At 41.4% G+C, this 17,817-nt stretch overlaps 1 protein-coding gene across 5 annotated transcripts in view; it reads left to right on the top strand.

The window, feature by feature from the left end:
• LOC122541034 (protein unc-13 homolog C) overlaps positions 1–17,817 on the top strand; it is a 358,819-nt gene that overhangs the window by 156,005 nt on the left and 184,997 nt on the right. For all 5 annotated transcript variants that reach the window (XM_043677514.1, XM_043677512.1, XM_043677513.1 and 2 more), the window contains 4 exons: positions 617–767; positions 3,159–3,227; positions 6,650–6,739; positions 10,207–10,335. In XM_043677514.1, the coding sequence (XP_043533449.1) occupies positions 617–767; positions 3,159–3,227; positions 6,650–6,739; positions 10,207–10,335 (439 nt within the window). The remainder of the gene's footprint in view (positions 1–616; positions 768–3,158; positions 3,228–6,649; positions 6,740–10,206; positions 10,336–17,817) is intronic.

Below are 17,817 nucleotides of genomic sequence, written 5' to 3'. Positions count from 1 at the left end.
GTGTCAGCAGATGTTTGGGTTAATCCTCCGCAGGGATGATCTTGCAGAGTTTGATCTCTGACACTGTTTCTTCAATATGTCCGAGGAAAGGTTTCTCGGGGCTGAGAGGTGGGAAATTCTGCTAATCTTAGTGTAACTGCGTCGTTCTATAGCAGTGTGGCAATCATGAACAACTTGACTTTGCCACTTTGATTCTCTTCCCTTCCTCTCCATCAATTCCTGGTCACGTGGGCATTTTTCAATTAATAAATCAACCAACACAGATAAAATGCTCTCCGTGTTAATTGATATTTGATGGCAATGAAATGTCCTAGCACCAAATTAAATTCTTGTTCTGCAATGAACAATGGGAATGGGGATTATGTCGCTGTTTCATTCACACATACCCACTAAAAGGTATGATATTTATTAATTGATTCATTCTGGATACCTGCAAGGTACAGGTACTGCAGTGAAGATTTGGAAATACAGGCAAATTTGTACTTCAGTTCAGAGAAGTCAAGTAGGGTTGGGGTGGGAATAACCATGTATCTGAATATGACAACAACTTCTAAATTGGTGGTGGCCTTGACAAAAAATGTACAAGTAAAGACTTAACACGCTTTTTTTTTTGTAGGCATTTCTCCTGTCTGTCATCCAAATACATGTGCCCAGGGGTTCCTGCTGTAATGAGCACTTTGTTGGCCAATATTAATGCGTACTTTGCACACACTACAGCTTCAACAAGTGTTTCAGCCTCAGATCGATTTGCTGCTTCAAACTTTGGAGTAAGTACCATGTTAGTTTGCATCTTTACGTGGAAATCTTGTTTGCAAATTACGAAAGCATCCTGATAATATACGAAAGTGGAATAGGTGTATAAAAATAGACCAAAGAAGAAGGCTGCCACAAATTGAAATCCATTTTGTTTCCTTTAAACTATCTAGCTCTATTGATGCAAAGCATTTTGAAATTTAGCCGCTGGAAAATCTTCTTGAAACACTTCAAAGTTCTTCATTAAAACTCAACATTGTATTTGCTTTAGAAATTTTGCTGAGCAATTGAGTCTTCATATTTTACCATACTGACCTCCAGACACCACACACTCTGCTTTGCCCCAACTAAATGCAAAAGAGGCGAGCTGTATAATTCAAAGCTTATATGCTGGTCTGAAAGGCTGAATTTAGCCCTATTATCAGGCCCACAGCAAGATGGATGATCTTAACTATCATTGAATCCCTACGATGTGGAAACAGGCCAATCGGCCCATCAAGTCCACACCTACCCTCCAAAGAGCATTGCACCCAGATCTACACTATCCTATTCCTGCCAGCCTGAGTGTCTCATGGCTAATCCACCTAGCCTGCACATCCTGAAACACTATGGGCCAATTTAGCATGGCTGATACACCTAGCCTGCATATCCCTAGACACTATGGGCCAATTTAGCATGGCTGATACACCTAGCCTGCACATTCCTGAACACTATGGGCAATTTAGCATGGCCAAACCATCTAGCCCACACATGTTTGGACTGTGGGAGGAAACCTACGCAAACCCAGGGAGAATGGGCAAAGTCCACACAGCCAGTCGCCTGAGCATAGAATTGAGCCCAGGTCCAAGGTGCTGTGTGGGAGCAGTGCTAACCACTGAGCCACCGTGCTACCCCATCTTCTGTAATAGCCTATCAAGCCACACAGTTCAAGGCCAACTACAGATGGGCAATAAATATTGGTGTTGCCAGCGGTACGTAGACTCCATGGAAAAGAGAGATCAAATTTACACTGGAGGAAATGTGAAATTGCATGTTAACCACTTGGCCCAGAATCTCCGTGGAGGCATTAGCTCCAATGTGCCACTGCAATTCATCTGTCTGATCTGCTCGCCATGCTCATTCTTCACCTTTCGTGGTTTTGATGATGATCCTAAACTTATGTCATCAAGTTACTGACTCACTGACAGGGTGGTGAATTTCCATATTCACCACATCATCTGTCATCATTTTTAACATGTAATCAGATTTTCTCATACACGAGTCTCTTCTAAAGCAAACAGCCCATTTGTTCACATCTTTCTTCATAACTAAATCTCTTCAATGAATAATTGATATATAAATAATTTCTTTCTAAGTAACCTTGTGTTTGGAGCTAATATGACATGATACCCAATTAGGTGGAAAACACTTGGCTGAATATTTGCTTAACAAATTAAATGTTGAAAATTAACAGTCTGAAAGAACACACAGATTTTCATAATCCTATTATGATGTTTCAAATACTTAAACACCAAAACTGTTTAAAATGTATAATTATCACAAATCTATTAAATTGTTCAAACATGTCTGTATTAGTAGTTGGTTCACTATAAGCATGGCACAACATATTTCACAGCAAACTGCATTCATTAGGCTGAATTCAGCAAGAGCATATTAACCTCCAAAGTAAAATAACTTCGGAGAAAAATGTACGTTTCATACAATCACTGACTATTCATCAATTACATTGAGACAAAGCGAGAGAAAGCTGAATCACAATGTGCACGATGAATCGGGTTTTCTTTTAATATCAGAAAATTTGTTTTAGAACTGTGTGACAAGTTGTTTTTCACCAAAATCTCATTAACCCCATTCCAATTCCTGAAGACCTGAGTATCCAAGTTGAAAATATGATAGTTTCTTTGGAATTAATTAGGTTGTGAAAATGAACTATGCATGTTCCTAAGAATTTGGGCTGATTGCCTTAGCCAAATTCATATTATCTGTCGATTACCTGCAACATTACAGAAGAATGCTCTTAATCAGTTATGCTGACACTCCTATTCATCATGATAGCTCAGTATTAAAATTGATTTATTTGTGTGTGGAGAGAGAGGTTTTCTAAAACCAAGTCCAATTATGCATTCATACACTACTGATTTTAACATCATCTCTCCCTCTGAAACAAAAACATTTCAAAGTACATGTTGACTCTCATTAAAATGCTTGTACTTCGGTGGCAGTATCAATTTAATACAATACCAGAAAAGAAGTGACATTCATGAGAAAGCTACTTTCACCACCTGCAGTTGCCCGTAATTTTATTATAATATCTGTATGAATATTTGTGGTTAAAGAATTAGAATTAGAGTTTCAGGAATGTTTTCCAAAGACATGTAACAGCTTATGTTTTATTTATTTCACAGAGAGAGAAATTTATAAAGCTGCTGGATCAGTTGCATAACTCACTGAGGATTGACCTTTCTAAATATAGGGTATGTAAGAACAATATGTAATGGTGAAATATTCTCACACAGGGAGCTGAGTTCACCTTCATTTCAAAATTCTTCCCACACGTCTTCTCATCCCATTTTATTTATGACTCTGATGAAATAAAACCCAAACCTTTAGATTTAACGAAAGCTTCAGCTGTAGGTCGCGAGGAGACAACAGTTACAAAGCCAGGAGGTTCAGCTTTTGCAGGAGATTAAAGGATGAGATTAGTAGAGTACTGAAGGGTGACCTTTGATCAGAACGGTATGATTTAGAATCAACTTGGGTGAAGATATTAAATAGCACAGGAAGTAATTCACTTGTGGGAGTAGTTTATAGCTCCCATAACTCTGTAGGACAGAACATAACTGAAGAGATAATGAGGCTTGTGAGAAAGGAGCTACAATAATGTGAGCCATAATTTAATCTTCATAAGGATTAGATTAATCAAATTAGTAAATTAAGACTGGAAGATAAATTTACAAAGTGTTCTGGTGACAATGTCTTAGAGCAATTCCAAGCATTCTAGAGCTAACCAGGGGTCTAACTATTTTAGCTCTGCTAATGTGTAATGAAACAGGATTAATTAATGACCTCATTATAAAGAAAAGCCTTTAGGCAACAGTGATCATAACATGATAGAACTTAATATTCAGTTTGGGATGAGAAACATGTATCCTAAACTGGTGTTTTAAGTTTGAAGAAAGGCAGTTAGAGTTATAGAATCATAGAGATGTACTGCATGGAAACAGACCCTACAGCCCAATTCGTCCATGCTGACTAGATACCCTAAATTAATCAACTCCCATTTACGAGCATTTGGCCCATGTCTTCAAAATGCTTCTTATACCCATCCAGATGCCTTTTAAGTGTTGTAATTATCCCAGCGCCTCCACCTCCTCTGGCATGCTCATTCCATACACGCACTACCCTCTGCGTGAAAAAGTTGCCCCTCGGGTTTCATTTAAATCTTTCCCCTCTCACCTTAAACCTGTGCCCAACCTGGGGAAAAGACCTTGTCTATTTACCTATCCATGCCCCTCATGAATTTATAAACCTTTTATAAGGTCACCCCTCAGCCTGCAATGCATCATCTCCATCAAAACACTATTCTAGTGCACGGTTATGGGCCTGAAATGTTAACTGTCTTTCTCTGCACAAAATCAGTCTCCTACTAGATAATCGCAGCTGTTTGTGCCTTTCTTGACTGCTTTCAGATTTTAGATGAGTCTGGTGTCACACAATTATATTTCTTATGGCAGTTTTTGTTTAAATAAATTGGAGGGAGAGAAGAAAGAAGACATATGCTACAGGAAGCTGGCAGGCCATAAGTTTGGAATGAGTATCATCGAACCCATTCAATCTGGTTTGCAAGTTTTGAAAATAATTGCTTCTTGTACTTAATGCAGTCTACTGGTTGTCTGCTAATCTGTGAATGTCTGCATCTAATTGAACCTGTAGTGTTTAAAGTTGTTAGGTATGTGCCCTCTTGTGGTGCAGATTAGAGTGGTGCTGGAAAAGCACAGCAGGTCAGGCAGCATCCGAGGAGCAGGAAAAACGACGTTTCGGGCAAAAGCCCTTCATCAGGAATAGAGGCAGGGAGCATTCAGAGTGGGGTGGGGGAGGTGGCTGGGGAGAAGGTAGCAAAGAGTACAATGGGTGGATGGAGTTGGGGATGGAGGTGATAGGTCCTGGGGAGGGTGGAATGGATAGGTGGGAAGGGAGATTGGCAGGTAGGACAGGTCATGGGGATGGTGCTGAGCTGGAAGGTTGGAACTGGGGTAAGGCGGGGGGAAGGGAAATGAGGAAACTGGTGAAGTCCACATTGATGCCCTGGGGTTGAAGTGTTCCAAGGCCTCTAGTGGTGCAGTAGACTGTCCCTACCCTTGGCCCAGGAGGTCTGTGTTGAAGTCCCATCTGCTTCAGATGTGTGCAATAACATCTCTGAACATGTTGATTAGAAAAAAAATGTTTTTTTCAAGTTGACATAGTATTGTCATGATGATATTGGTGAATTGAACATGTTTTAGCAGTGCGAGAGAAATACTTAATAAAATTTTATCCCCTCATGTTTTACTAGTTATTTTTACGCAACTTGTATTCTTTTGATTTACTTACAAGGAGTTGAAATTACAGCCATATTCAGTTGCAAGGTTACAAAGGCAGAATTGGCTAAAGTGAGCTGGAAAAATAAAGTTAAAAGGCTGAGAAGTAGTAGTAGATTTCACAACTCTGAACAAAAATATATTACATTGAGCAAGGAAGACTCTGAGAGAATGTGAAACCTGTGGCTAAGTAAGGAAGCTAATGGACAGTATCCAATTGAAACAAAAAATGTCCAACACACCTGGTCAGAAGATTGGACATAGGATGATGTTTAAACAATGGGAAGAAATTAGTGAATGAGAGAAAACTAATTAGATCTGTAAAAACTTCTACAAGCATTTAAAAGGAAAAGAATAGCTAATATTAGCACTAACCTCTTGCAGGACAAGACTGGGGAATTAATAATTAAAAACAGGAAATTACATAAGTATTGGACAGGTATTTTGTATCTGTCTTTGTAGTTGATACGGTAAGTCGAGGAATTGCTTCCAGCTGGTCATCAAGCTCCAAGCCATAGACTGGGAGCTGTTCTAGCTACACCTGTCTGAAGTTTTCTAGTACTCCCTCTGAGTACATGGTCTCAGGAGGCAGATTCAAGCGTGACTCTGTGGTAACATGCCTGCTTCCAAGTCAAAAGATGTTGATTTAAGTTCCACTCTAGGATTTGAAAACAGAAAATCCAGCTTGACCCTCTTGATTCTATACTGAGAGAGTGCTGTACCATCGCAGGTGCTGTCTTTTGGATGAGATGATAAACTAAGGCCCCGATTGTCCTGTCAGATGGCCATGAATGATCATGTGACACTATCTCAAAGAAGACAAAACAATTATGCTCTTTGCCTTGGCCAGTACTGTGTTTCTTTCGATCGACATCACAAAGGCAGATTATCTGGCCATTATCACATTGCTGTTGGTGTGAATTTGTTGCATGTGATTTTGCTGCCACATTATTCCCACATTTACAGCAATGATTACACCTCAGAGTAGTTCATGAGTTGTAAAGCATCCTGACACATCTAGTAGTTGTAAAAACTAGCATATAAATGTAAGGATTTCTTTCTTACTGTCACTATTCATAAACTGTAGAGGCCAGAGGGGAGGTTTAGCTTCTGTAACGTGTAATTCCTGAATACCATGAAATAACTGGCTTTATTTCTGTTTTTTTTTAATTAAAATTATTTCATATCTGTGCCACACATAGTGAAAGGTCATCAAGCCAAAGCATTACCTCTGTTTCCCTCTCCACAGTTGCAGCCAGACCTGCTGAGTATTTCCGGTATTTTCTGCTTTTATAATGTTTCCGCATTACTCTTGCCAGGATAATTTCCCAGCCAGCAACCCAGAAAGATTGCAAGACCTGAAATCAACTGTGGACCTTTTGACCAGCATTACATTTTTCCGTATGAAGGTAAGATAATAGTTTACTTTAGTGGCACATTAGGGAGAAGCAAATTAATTGTTTTTTTGGTGAAGGCAGGTTTGCTCATTACTTTACATGGCAAATACATTGAACAAAATGTTGTGTTTTATTTTACGCTGTGATGTAGATAATTGGTTTTGCTAAATGTTATTCGCACCGATACGTTTTCTCTGGTGATGTGACCCTATTAGCGAGCACTGACTGCCACATTGAATCGATCTAATGCATTACACAGTGTACATGGTTATTTGCTCTTGCAGCGATCTAGCATCTGTTCTCTGAAAGAATATTTTCAACATCTGGGTTAATTCTGTTATTGAGTAGACTTTCTTTAATTGAGCCGTTTTGTGTCTCTCCAGTAGTTCTAAGGAAATTACAGGGTCCTCTGAAATCGTTTGTCATGAAGTGGCTGTTCCAGTGAAATTGACTGCATCTACCACAAACAATATTATGTCAGACAAGCAACAAAGACTGTATGTGGAACTGCACAGCTTAACTACACACTCACATCTCCTCCACCTCTGACTCCAAAGAGAGAAAAAAAGTATTCCTTATCATGCTCTAAGGAAGAAGAAAAGGCCATTTGGCCCATTGAATCTGTTCCCTCTATAGACCAAGTGCAATTTTATTTGATGTGCTCCTTGAGACATTGCACTTAAAATAAGTCTCCTCCACCTTCAGTTGCTACTATTCTCCAGTCTTAAGGGCTTCCCACATCCATCCTTCTCATCTCTAAGGGAAGCTTGTTCTCCATGTTAGCTATTGGAATGAAGTGAAGCGACCCAGGTCAGGGGCTGCTGTATATTATAAGTGTGATAAGGGAAGCAAAAGGAAAAACAAGCACAACCTGTCACAGTGCACTCGCCCTCTTCAATTCTCTGCCTGAAGACAGGTCTGATCCGCTGCATCCCAATCTCCACAATGGCTACAGCAAAGAGGCAGGTCCTCAAGAAGAAGTCAGAAGGGGGAATGGAATCCTGTGCTGTTGGCAATAGTCTGAGTCACACCAGTTATCCAGTCAGTAAGCCCCTCAGAGAGTCGGGGTTGCTGTGGGAACATGCACTTTTACCTGAAGGTCGTTGAAGCTGTGGAAAGTGATGGTAGAGGCTGTTATTTCTTTCCATCACATGGTTGATTATAAACCTTTCCCAGTTGTATTCCTGCGATCAGTGTGTGTTGATGCGATTTGCAGTTTGATGCGTCAGTCTGGCTGCATTATAGGTGCATCATCTTTGACCAACAAGTCCTGGCATGAGACTTGAAACCAAACCACAGAGAGAGACACTAACACTGCCTTAGGACCTCCTATCAAGATACAGCGTTCCCTTGAAAGAGTGGTGCTGGGAATGCACAGCAGGTCAGGCAACATCCGAGGAGCAGGAGAATCGACGTTTCGGGCAAAAATCCTTCCTGCTCCTCGGATGCTGCCTGACCTGATGTGCTTTTCCAGCACCACTCTAATCTTGACTTTGATCTCCAGCATCTGCAGTACCCACTTTCGCCTATTTCCTTGAAAGAACCTGTTCTCAATGAAAACTCTGCCAGATAATTAGTTGAGTTCATAACACGATAGTAAAACTTTATTGAGAGAGTGGGAATGATTTTTTCCATGGATGGAGAAGTTTTAGAATGTGTAGTTCAGATTGCTATTAACAAGCATGCTCCATGAATTGGTTAGAAAGGAAGGTTCAGGACCAGAAAAGTCCCTGTCGTTCACTTATCTACTTTCAACTAATATATTTCAATCCTGCTCTGTTTAGTAACATAAATTTAACTTTGGACACTTTGGAAAAAGCAACAGGAATAAAGAGTACTGGGCTAATGGTAAGATTCTTGGCAGTGTAGATGAGCAGAGAGACCTCTGTGTTTACGTACCTAGATCCCTGAAAGTTGCCACCCAGGTTGATAGGATTATTAAGAAGGCATATGGTGTGTGAGCTTTTATTGGTAGAGGGATTGCGTTTCGGAGCCACAAGGTCATGTTTCAGCTGTACAAAACTTTGGTGCAGCCGTACTTCGAGTATTGCATGCAGTTCTGGTCACCACGTTATAGGAAAGATGTGGAAGCTTTGGAAAGGGTTCAGAGGCAATTTACTAGGATGTTGCCTGGTATGGAGGAAAGGCTGAGGGACTTGAGGCTATTTTCATTAGAGAAAAGAAGGTTGAGAGGTGACTTAATTGCGACACCTAAGATAATCAGAGGGTTAGATGGGGTGGACAGTGAGAGCCTTTTTCCTCAGATAGTGATGGCTAACACGAGGGGGCATAGCTTTAAATTGAGGGGTGATAGATATAGGACAGATGTCAGAGGTGGTTTCTTTACTCAGAGAGAATTAGGGGCGTGAACTGCCCTGCTAGCAACAGTAGTAAATTCGCCAAATTTAGGGCCATTTAAATGGTGATTGGATAAACATATGGATGAAAATGGAATAGTATAGGATAAATGGACTTCAGATTGGTTCCACAGATCAAGGGCCGAAGGGCCTGTACTGCCCTGTAATGTTCTATGTTTTCCATTAAATACAATAACAATCAGTAGAACTTTCAATGTTTCATCTCCTTGCTGATTTATTTCCCAGTTTGTGAAAATGCTGACTGTATGCTGGGGTACAGGTCTCGGACACTGGCTGTGGTCTTGTAGCTCATCAGAATGGTCATTCTTTGAGCCTGACATTTGAGATTGTTATTCATTTTGGCAGGGTTGTACAGCTAGCTCTATTGTAGCCCTTAACCGACACATGCAAACACCATGACCCACCCACTTACTGAAATGATTCATGGTCAGTGCTATGAACTTCAGTTGGTTTTGGCCTTGCTAGGCCATGAACTGCCAGAGGAAGTGTTGGATGCAGGTACAGTTAAAACATTTAAAAGACATTTGGACAGGTACATGAATAGGAAAGGTTAGGGCCAAATGCAGGCAAGTGGGACTAATTTAGTTGGGAAATTTGGTCGGCATGGATGAGTTGGGCCGAAGGGTCTCTGTCTGTGCTATGTGACTCTGTGATCAGGTAACTCGGAAAGGAGAAGTACTTCTACTTGAAAAATCTGATTTGATTCCTTCTCCACAAGTGATTACATTGGAAACAAATCTGGAATCTGAATTCTGTGCTCCATTTGCTTTACAAGGAGAAAGTGAGGACTACAGATGCTGGAGATCAGAGTCGAAGAGTGTGTTGCTGGAAAAACACACAGCAGGTCAGGCAGCATCTGAGGAGCAGGAGAATCTATGTTTCAGACATAAGCCCTTCATCAGGAATGCTTATGCCTGAAATGTCGGTTCTCCTCCTTGGATGCTGCCTGACTGCCTGTGCTTTTCCAGCACCAGATTCTTCGACCCTATTTGCTTTACTGCAGGCATTCGCTTTATGCATATATCATGATATTTCTCATCTAGATAAAGCACTGTCCTTGCTTTTAATGCCTTGCATTGTACAATCATTGGCTCATTTCAGGTTCAAGAATTACAGAGCCCTCCAAGAGCAAGTTCTGTTGTGAGAGACTGTGTCAAAGCTTGCTTAGACTCAACCTACAAATATATTTTTGACAACTGCCATGATCTGTACAACCAGCTGGTGGATCAGGTAATCCATTTTCCTCAATAACTTGTATAAACTGCATTTAAAAATCCAGAGATAATGAGTTGCAAATCAAAGAGTGTGTAAAAAGGTCAGAAATGTTTATAATCAGAGCAAAATAGTCAACATGGCAGCTATTTTAGTTACTTACAGTAAGCACTTATTGTAGTTTAACATCTCAAAATTTCCAGATAGGACAATTTGTTCCTTTAAGCAACATTGCGACAATGGTACTTATTGAATCAACTCCTATATATTATTCAGCACTCTCAGTCAACGGAGAGTTTGGTTGATAAACTACAAGTCACATAACCTTATTATACACGATCTAAATATAGATGGCTTAATTGCTTCAGAAAGCTAGCAGTGAGCTACAATTCCTGTCTGATTGTCTGTAAACTGTGAGTTGAATGATAAAAATCAGGAGTAGAGCAACAATTTGTGACGACCGGAACTGTCATGATTTTAAGAAATGCAGCTGTCAGAAATTAACAAGACAATATACAGAGTATTTCATAGTCTTCCAGCTCTGCCTCACACTTTTTTTTAATATTATGTATCTGGGTTTGAATGTATGTTTCAAATTTTTATCCTTCTTCCAATAAAACTGATGACTGCCAAAGAGGCCTTTCTTTCTGATTAGCTGTGGCAGAGAAAGGCATGTTTGGCCTACCAGACTATCTGCTCTGAGCACTCTGACATTATTGGCAGCAGTGCAAACAGATGGACAACAGAAGATACAAGCAACATGACAGCAAAGTGAACAGAGGGTGGAAACATAGGGTGGAATGGAAAGTCTGGCTGTGAGCTGTACGGGCAAACAATCACAAGGTTGAAAGAACAGCAAGAGAAGGGGCGACAGGCTAGGTAGGTGATTTAGATGCAGGAAGCTGTGCAATGCACTGAGCAAAGGTAGCAGTGTGTACAGACAAGCACTTGAATAGATTGCCAAGCAGTGGATGAAGTAGATTAGTGTGAGCAGACAGATGAAGATCAGTCCCAATATATGGACCATCACTTAGAATCGAGGAGATTTCATTCATGTCCTTCAGGGAAAGAAATCTACTAGACTGAACACCAAAAATACTGGAAATTACAGCAGGCCAGGCAGCATCCATGGAGAGAGAGCAAGTTTATTGTTTCGAGTCTCAATGACTCTTCATCAAACTTTTCATTAGTTTGCTCTCTCTCCATCAATGCTGCCTGACCTGCTGTATTTCCAGTGTTCTTTTTTTATTTTTAAGTACAGATTCCAGCATTTGCAGTAATTTGATTCACAGACAGGGGCTCAGTGATTAGCAACGCTGCCTCACAGCATCAGCGACCTGGGTTCCATTCCAGCCTTGGGCGACTGTCTGTGTGGAGTTTGCACATTCTGCCTGTGTCTGCATGGGTTTCCTCCGGGTGCTCCAGTTTCCTCTCACAGTCCAAAGAGTGCAGGTTAGGTGAATTGGCTATATGGTGCATTAGTCAGAGGGAAATGGGTCTGGGTAGGTTACTCTTCGGAGGGTCAGTGTGGACTGGTTGTGCCGAAGGGCCTGTTTCCACACTGTAGGGAATCTAATCTAATCTAATCAAACAAGTTTGCTGTCCTTACCTGGTCTGCTTCCATGTAACTCCAAACCCACAGCAGTGTAGTTGATTCTTAACTGCTCTCTGAAATGGCATTATTTGCCTGCTATATAATAAAACAAAGAACTGGAGATGGTGGACATCTGGAACGAAACGAGAAATTGCTGGCAAAACTCAGCAGGTCTGGCAGCATCTGTGAGAAGAAACCAGCATTAATGTTTTGAGTTTGATGACTCTTCTTCAGAACGATTAGCAGCTGGACAAAATGGTATTTATGCTGAAGATGGGGGAGACGGAGAGGTGAATGGATAGGTGGAGAGGGAGCCCAAAGACAGAGAGAGAGAGAAACATGAAAGGAGGAAGTAAACAAGGGGATTAAGCATGATAGTCTAAGGCAAAAGAGAAGCTGGTAAGTGATAAGGAGAGCTGAGGGTAGCAGAGAATGGACAGACTGTGCTGAAAGCAAACTTCATAATGTGACAAGAGTATGTGAGAATGGGTGACTGTGCTTAAAGCAACCCATGTAACAGGACTGGCTGTGGGGGTGAGTGGAAAAACATGGAAGGATGGAATCATGCCCTAAAGTTAATAAAGTTGACAGTGAGTCCTAGGGGCTGCATGTTCCCCAAATGAAAGGTGAGATGTTGTTCTTTGAGCTTGCACTGAGGCTTGCTGGAACATTGCGGCAGGCCTATTTCATGACCTAATTACTGGCATCACTTGGTGGCACAGTAGGAAGACCATCCATGCTCTTTCCTGTCATGGACATAAACGGGGCAGAAGCAGCAAAACGGCAGAGTCCCACCAGAGCCAGCCTCCCGCCAGACTCTCAGCTCGATCAATCCGACAGCTGGGCAGGACTCCAAATCCTACCCACTGTGTTACTGGAGATATGCACGTGCCAGTGTGAATGGATTAGATTAGATTAGATTAGATTACTTACAGTGTGGAAACAGGCCCTTCGGCCCAACAAGTCCACACCGCCCCGCCGAAGCGCAACCCACCCATACCCCTACATTTACCCCTTACCTAACACTACGGGCAATTTAGCATGGCGAATTCACCTGACCTGCACATGTTTTGGACTGTGGGAGGAAACCGGAGCACCCGGAGGAAACCCACGCAGACACGGGGAGAATGTGCAAACTCCACACAGTCAGTCGCCTGAGTCGGGAATTGAACCCGGATCTCTGGCGCCCATAAAGGAGGAGTTAATTAATTTTGCCAGCTATCCTACCCGAGGCTGACATCTTCCCCCATTCACTCATGTTCCTCAGTTTAGATCACTCCACAATGTTCCAAGCTCTAGAAACTGGCAACCGCGTTGAAATATTGCTGCAGTCTCTAAATGTTTCCTGGTTCCATCTTCATGAAGGTTTCACTTTCACGGATCCTCTCACTGCAGCAGGACTGGCCACAGGCTCCAGGGCACAGTTATCCACAGTGCTGCTGGAAATGGGCATTCACTAATACAGTGAGGCAATATCCAAGTTATCTGTCTCATCCCCATTGTATTTGAATGCCTGTGTACAAGGAATAGCAAGCGTAGCAAATAGGCTACAGCCCTAGTGGCAATATTGCTGGACTGTTAATCCAGACACCCAGATAGTATTCTGGGGACCTGGGTTCAAATCCTGCTAGAGCAGATGGTGGACTTTGAATTTAGTACAAGTTTGGAATTTAGGATCTCATAAGAAATAGGAGTAGGCCATCTGACCCTTCGAGCCTGCTCCACCATTCAATAAGATCATGGCTGATCTTTTTGTGGACTCCTCCCCACTTACCCACATGCTCATCATAACCCTTAATTCCTTTACTGTTCAAAATCTAACTATCTTTGCCCTAAAAACATTCAATAACGTAGTCTCAACTGCTTCACCAGGCAGATTCAAAACTCTTTCCTCCTCAACTCAGTCCTAAATCTGCTCCCCCATAATTTCAGGCTATGTCCTACTTCTAGTTTCACCTGCCAGTTGAAATAGTCTCCCTGCTTCTATCTGTCCATTCCCTTCAAACCTTTCTATGTTTCTATAAGATTCCCCCCCCCCTTATTTTTTGAAATTCCAATAAGTATAGTTCCAGTCTATTCAATCTATCCTTGTGAACTAACCCTCACAACTCCAGAATCAACCCAGTGAACCTCCTCTGCACCCCCTCCAATGCAGTACATCCTTTCTCAAGTGAGGAGACCAAAACTATACACAGTACTCCAGGGACTGCCTCACCAGCACCCTATACAGCTGCAGCATAACCTCCCAGTTATTAAACCCCATCCCTCTAGCAATGAAGGACAATATTCCATTTGTCTTCTTAATTACCTATTGATGACCATGAACAAATTGTCAATTGTCAGAAAAACCCACCTGGCTCAATAATGGCCTTTTGGGAAGCAAGCTGCTATCCTTACCTGATCTGGCCTACATGTAAGTCCAGATCCACAGTTGACTTTTTACTGCCCTCTGGGCAATTAGGGATGGGCAATATGTGCTGGCCTGGCCAGTGACACCCTAATGAATAAAAAACACAAAACTCCCAATTTCAGCAACTGTTTGCTGTTACAATTTCCCAGCAGCCAAATGTGAATCAAAGAATCAAATTGGAGCACAGGAGCAGGAGTAGACCATTAGATTGGATTCCCTACAGTGTGGAAACAGGCCCTTCGGCTCAACAAGTCCACATCGACCCTCCGAAGAGTAACCCACCCAGATCCATTGCCCTCTGACTAATGCACCGAGCACTATGGGCAATTTAGCACAGCTAATTCATCTAACCTGCACATCTTTGGACTGCGGGAGGAAACCGGAGCACCAGGAGGAAACCCACACTGACGTGGGGAGAATGTGCAAACTCCACACAGACAGTCACCTGAGGCTGGAATCGAACCTGTGTATCTGGCGCTGTGAGGCAGCAGTGCTAACCACTGAGCCACTGTGCTGCCCCTGTCACAGAATCGTAGACTCCCTGCAGTGTGACAAGAGGCTATTCGGCCCATTGAGTCTGTATCGACCGTCCAGAGAGCATCCCACCCAGAGCTGCCTCACAAACCTATCCCGATAACTTCACATTTCCTACAGATATTCCACCTAACCTGCACATTTTTAGGCAGTACACATGGCCAACCCATCTAACCTGCACATCTTTGGACCATGGGAGGAAACTGGAGCACCTGGAGGAAACCCACACAGACGCTGCGAAAACCCGCAAACCCCGAGGGTTTAAGCTCTTTGTCTTTAATGATAATTCCTCATAATTTTCCCAGCAACCAATATTAGGCTAACTCCAGTATATTCCTTGATTTGTCTTTTAAAATGTTTAAAAATTCTTTCTTGGAATGCAGGTATTCTTGGTTCTGCCAGCATTTATTGCCCAGAGGGCAGTTAAGAGTCAACCACATTGGGTCTGGAGTCACATATAGGCCAGAGGTCACAGAGGAGATCCACCAGGATGTTGTCTGGATGGAGAGTTTTAGTTATGAGGACAGATTGGACAGACTGGGAAGGTTTTCCTGATGAAGGGCTTTTGCCTGAAACGTTGATTTTCCTGCTCCTCGGATGCTGCCTGACCTGCTGTGCTTTTCCAGCACCACTCTGATCTAAACTCTGGTTTCCAGCACCTGTAGTCCTCACCTTTGCCTGGGAGTGATTTCCGTGGAGCAGAGGAGACTGAATGGGCGATATGATTGATGTACAAAATAATGAAGAACACAGACAGGGTAGGCAGGAAGGTGCTTTCCCCCTTGGTAGAGGGACCATTAAGCAGGGGACACAGATTTAAAGGCCAGGAGGTTTACAGGGGATGTGAGAGGGTTTCACTCAGAGTGTTGGGAATCTGGAACTTTCTCTCTAAAGGCAGAAACCCTCCTAACATTTAAGAACTATTGAGATGTACACCAAGGCATGCAAGGCTATGGTCAAGTGCTGGAGGTTATGATTAGAATAAATAGATGGTTGCTTTTGACTTGTGCAGAATGACCTCTTTCTGAGCTGCAGACCTGATAACTTTAAATGGTGAAATGGCGTGTATGGTTTTCTGGTCTAAGTGAACGATTGCTGAATAAGAGCTGTAAAGCATTAACATTATCAATAGTGAAACAACAGATAATTGTACAGATGCACTTGCCAGCCTTAGGAAAATAAGTAGCACTGATTACCAAAATAATTATAAGTTGGAACCTTAAATGGTAGAATAATTAGCTGTTGTAAGTCAATTACTTGAAAATTACCATCAGAACATAGGAACAGACATAGCCAGCTCAAATCAGTAAAAACTCAAATCATAAATTCAGACTTGTGTTTTAAATGAATGAGATGTTAGCTGCACTTAACTTCCTGGTGTATTGGCTTCTGTCAAATGATAGATCTTCTTAATGCAAAATCGTTATTCTGTCTCAGTATAAGAAAGTGGAATTCATAATAGTGTTCCCAATGAAAGAAAAGGCAGTAATTCAAATAAACATGGTCTGGAGTTTCTGTTCGATTACACTTTTTCGAGCACAGAGCCCCCAGTATTGGCATAACTCGTACGCAAAATTGCTAAATTCTAAATGCAAATTGAGTTCATCAAAATTTGTTTCCCCAGTTCTTTGCCTTTAGTTAATGCTTTTAAAATTGGCTTAGTTTCACTTACAAATCACGCCTGGCCCTGAGGTGAATTAAAAATTAGGAGTTACCCCTAGTTGCATTACTTTGTGAGCCTTTTAGAAGGTCCCAAATTATTATTTTTTCCTATTTGTTCAGAGGATTAAGCATTGCTGGCAATATCCCCTTCCCTCATTGCCTCTTGAGGAGGCTATTGTAAATCGACTTCATAGAGGCTGCAATCCATGTGGTGCAGATACAACCGGACTGCTGTTAGGAAGGAGTTTCCAGGCATTGGACACAGTAACGTTGATCAAATGGCAATACTAATACTGGAAAATTTAAACAGAGGGTCATGAAGTTTGTTTTGAAATGTTTCAAAGAAAGCTTGAAAAGACTCTGAGTACTGCACCCCCAAGCAAACTAATGGTGGTTTTGTGTATTTTCAAAGCTGCTCACAGATGGTTTATCAGCCTAGTCATTTTAAAATAATTCTTTTCTGTGAAATGTCCATTTTGAGCTGTATTAATAAAATCTTATAAAATTACCATTCTGATATATATCAAGAAATATTTTTAAAGCATCTTCTTTTTTCAAATTTTGTTTTAAAGTACTCTTCAATTGTGCTGGTTCAGGGCATTCAATGAAATGCAAATGCAAGTGTGAACAAGTTTGTAGGATTTTCTGAAATGGATACTATTTGTGCTGGAATCAACAATTATACCCAAGGCACAAAACTCTACCCATCAAGCTGCATTTTTTTTTCTCATATACTAATTTGGCTTGAAGCCAGTTCTGTGATTTGAAATGTGAGGGTTTATTGACAGTCACCAATTTACCGTACATTCTCACAATCAATTTCGTTTTTGGTTATTGTATTTTATGTGTGAAATGAAAAAGGAAACATTTTTATGACAAATTTATGCAAAGAATAAGTAAGATCAATTGAGTCGAATACATTTCTCTGTTGTATATCCTTCAAATGATAGTCCATCTGTACATCCCAGGAGATATCATGTATTCAATTGATGCCTGAACAATGTTGCTTCATTAGTCTTAAAAGTGAGTCAGTTTGAGAAACTCCTGAGGAAGTGACATCATCTCCAGATGGACTGTTTGCAAGATAAAAATTCAGAATGTGAACCAGATTGTAAATCCAGCTGAGAACTGTCAGATTGCTTAAAAAAAGTCCTTCCTTCATGTTACTAGCTGAGAGTGGAAAATGACTCTCATGCTTTTTGAAGATGATGCTATTTTCCTAAATGTTGGAAGAGTGGAGGCAAGCCAAAGACAGGAAGATCCTGAAATAGATGTGTCAAGTATTTAATTTACAAATTTC

Source organism: Chiloscyllium plagiosum, chromosome 36, assembly GCF_004010195.1.
Source record: "Chiloscyllium plagiosum isolate BGI_BamShark_2017 chromosome 36, ASM401019v2, whole genome shotgun sequence".
NCBI classification, from domain to species: domain Eukaryota; kingdom Metazoa; phylum Chordata; class Chondrichthyes; order Orectolobiformes; family Hemiscylliidae; genus Chiloscyllium; species Chiloscyllium plagiosum.
This window is presented reverse-complemented; position numbering and strand designations above follow the sequence as displayed.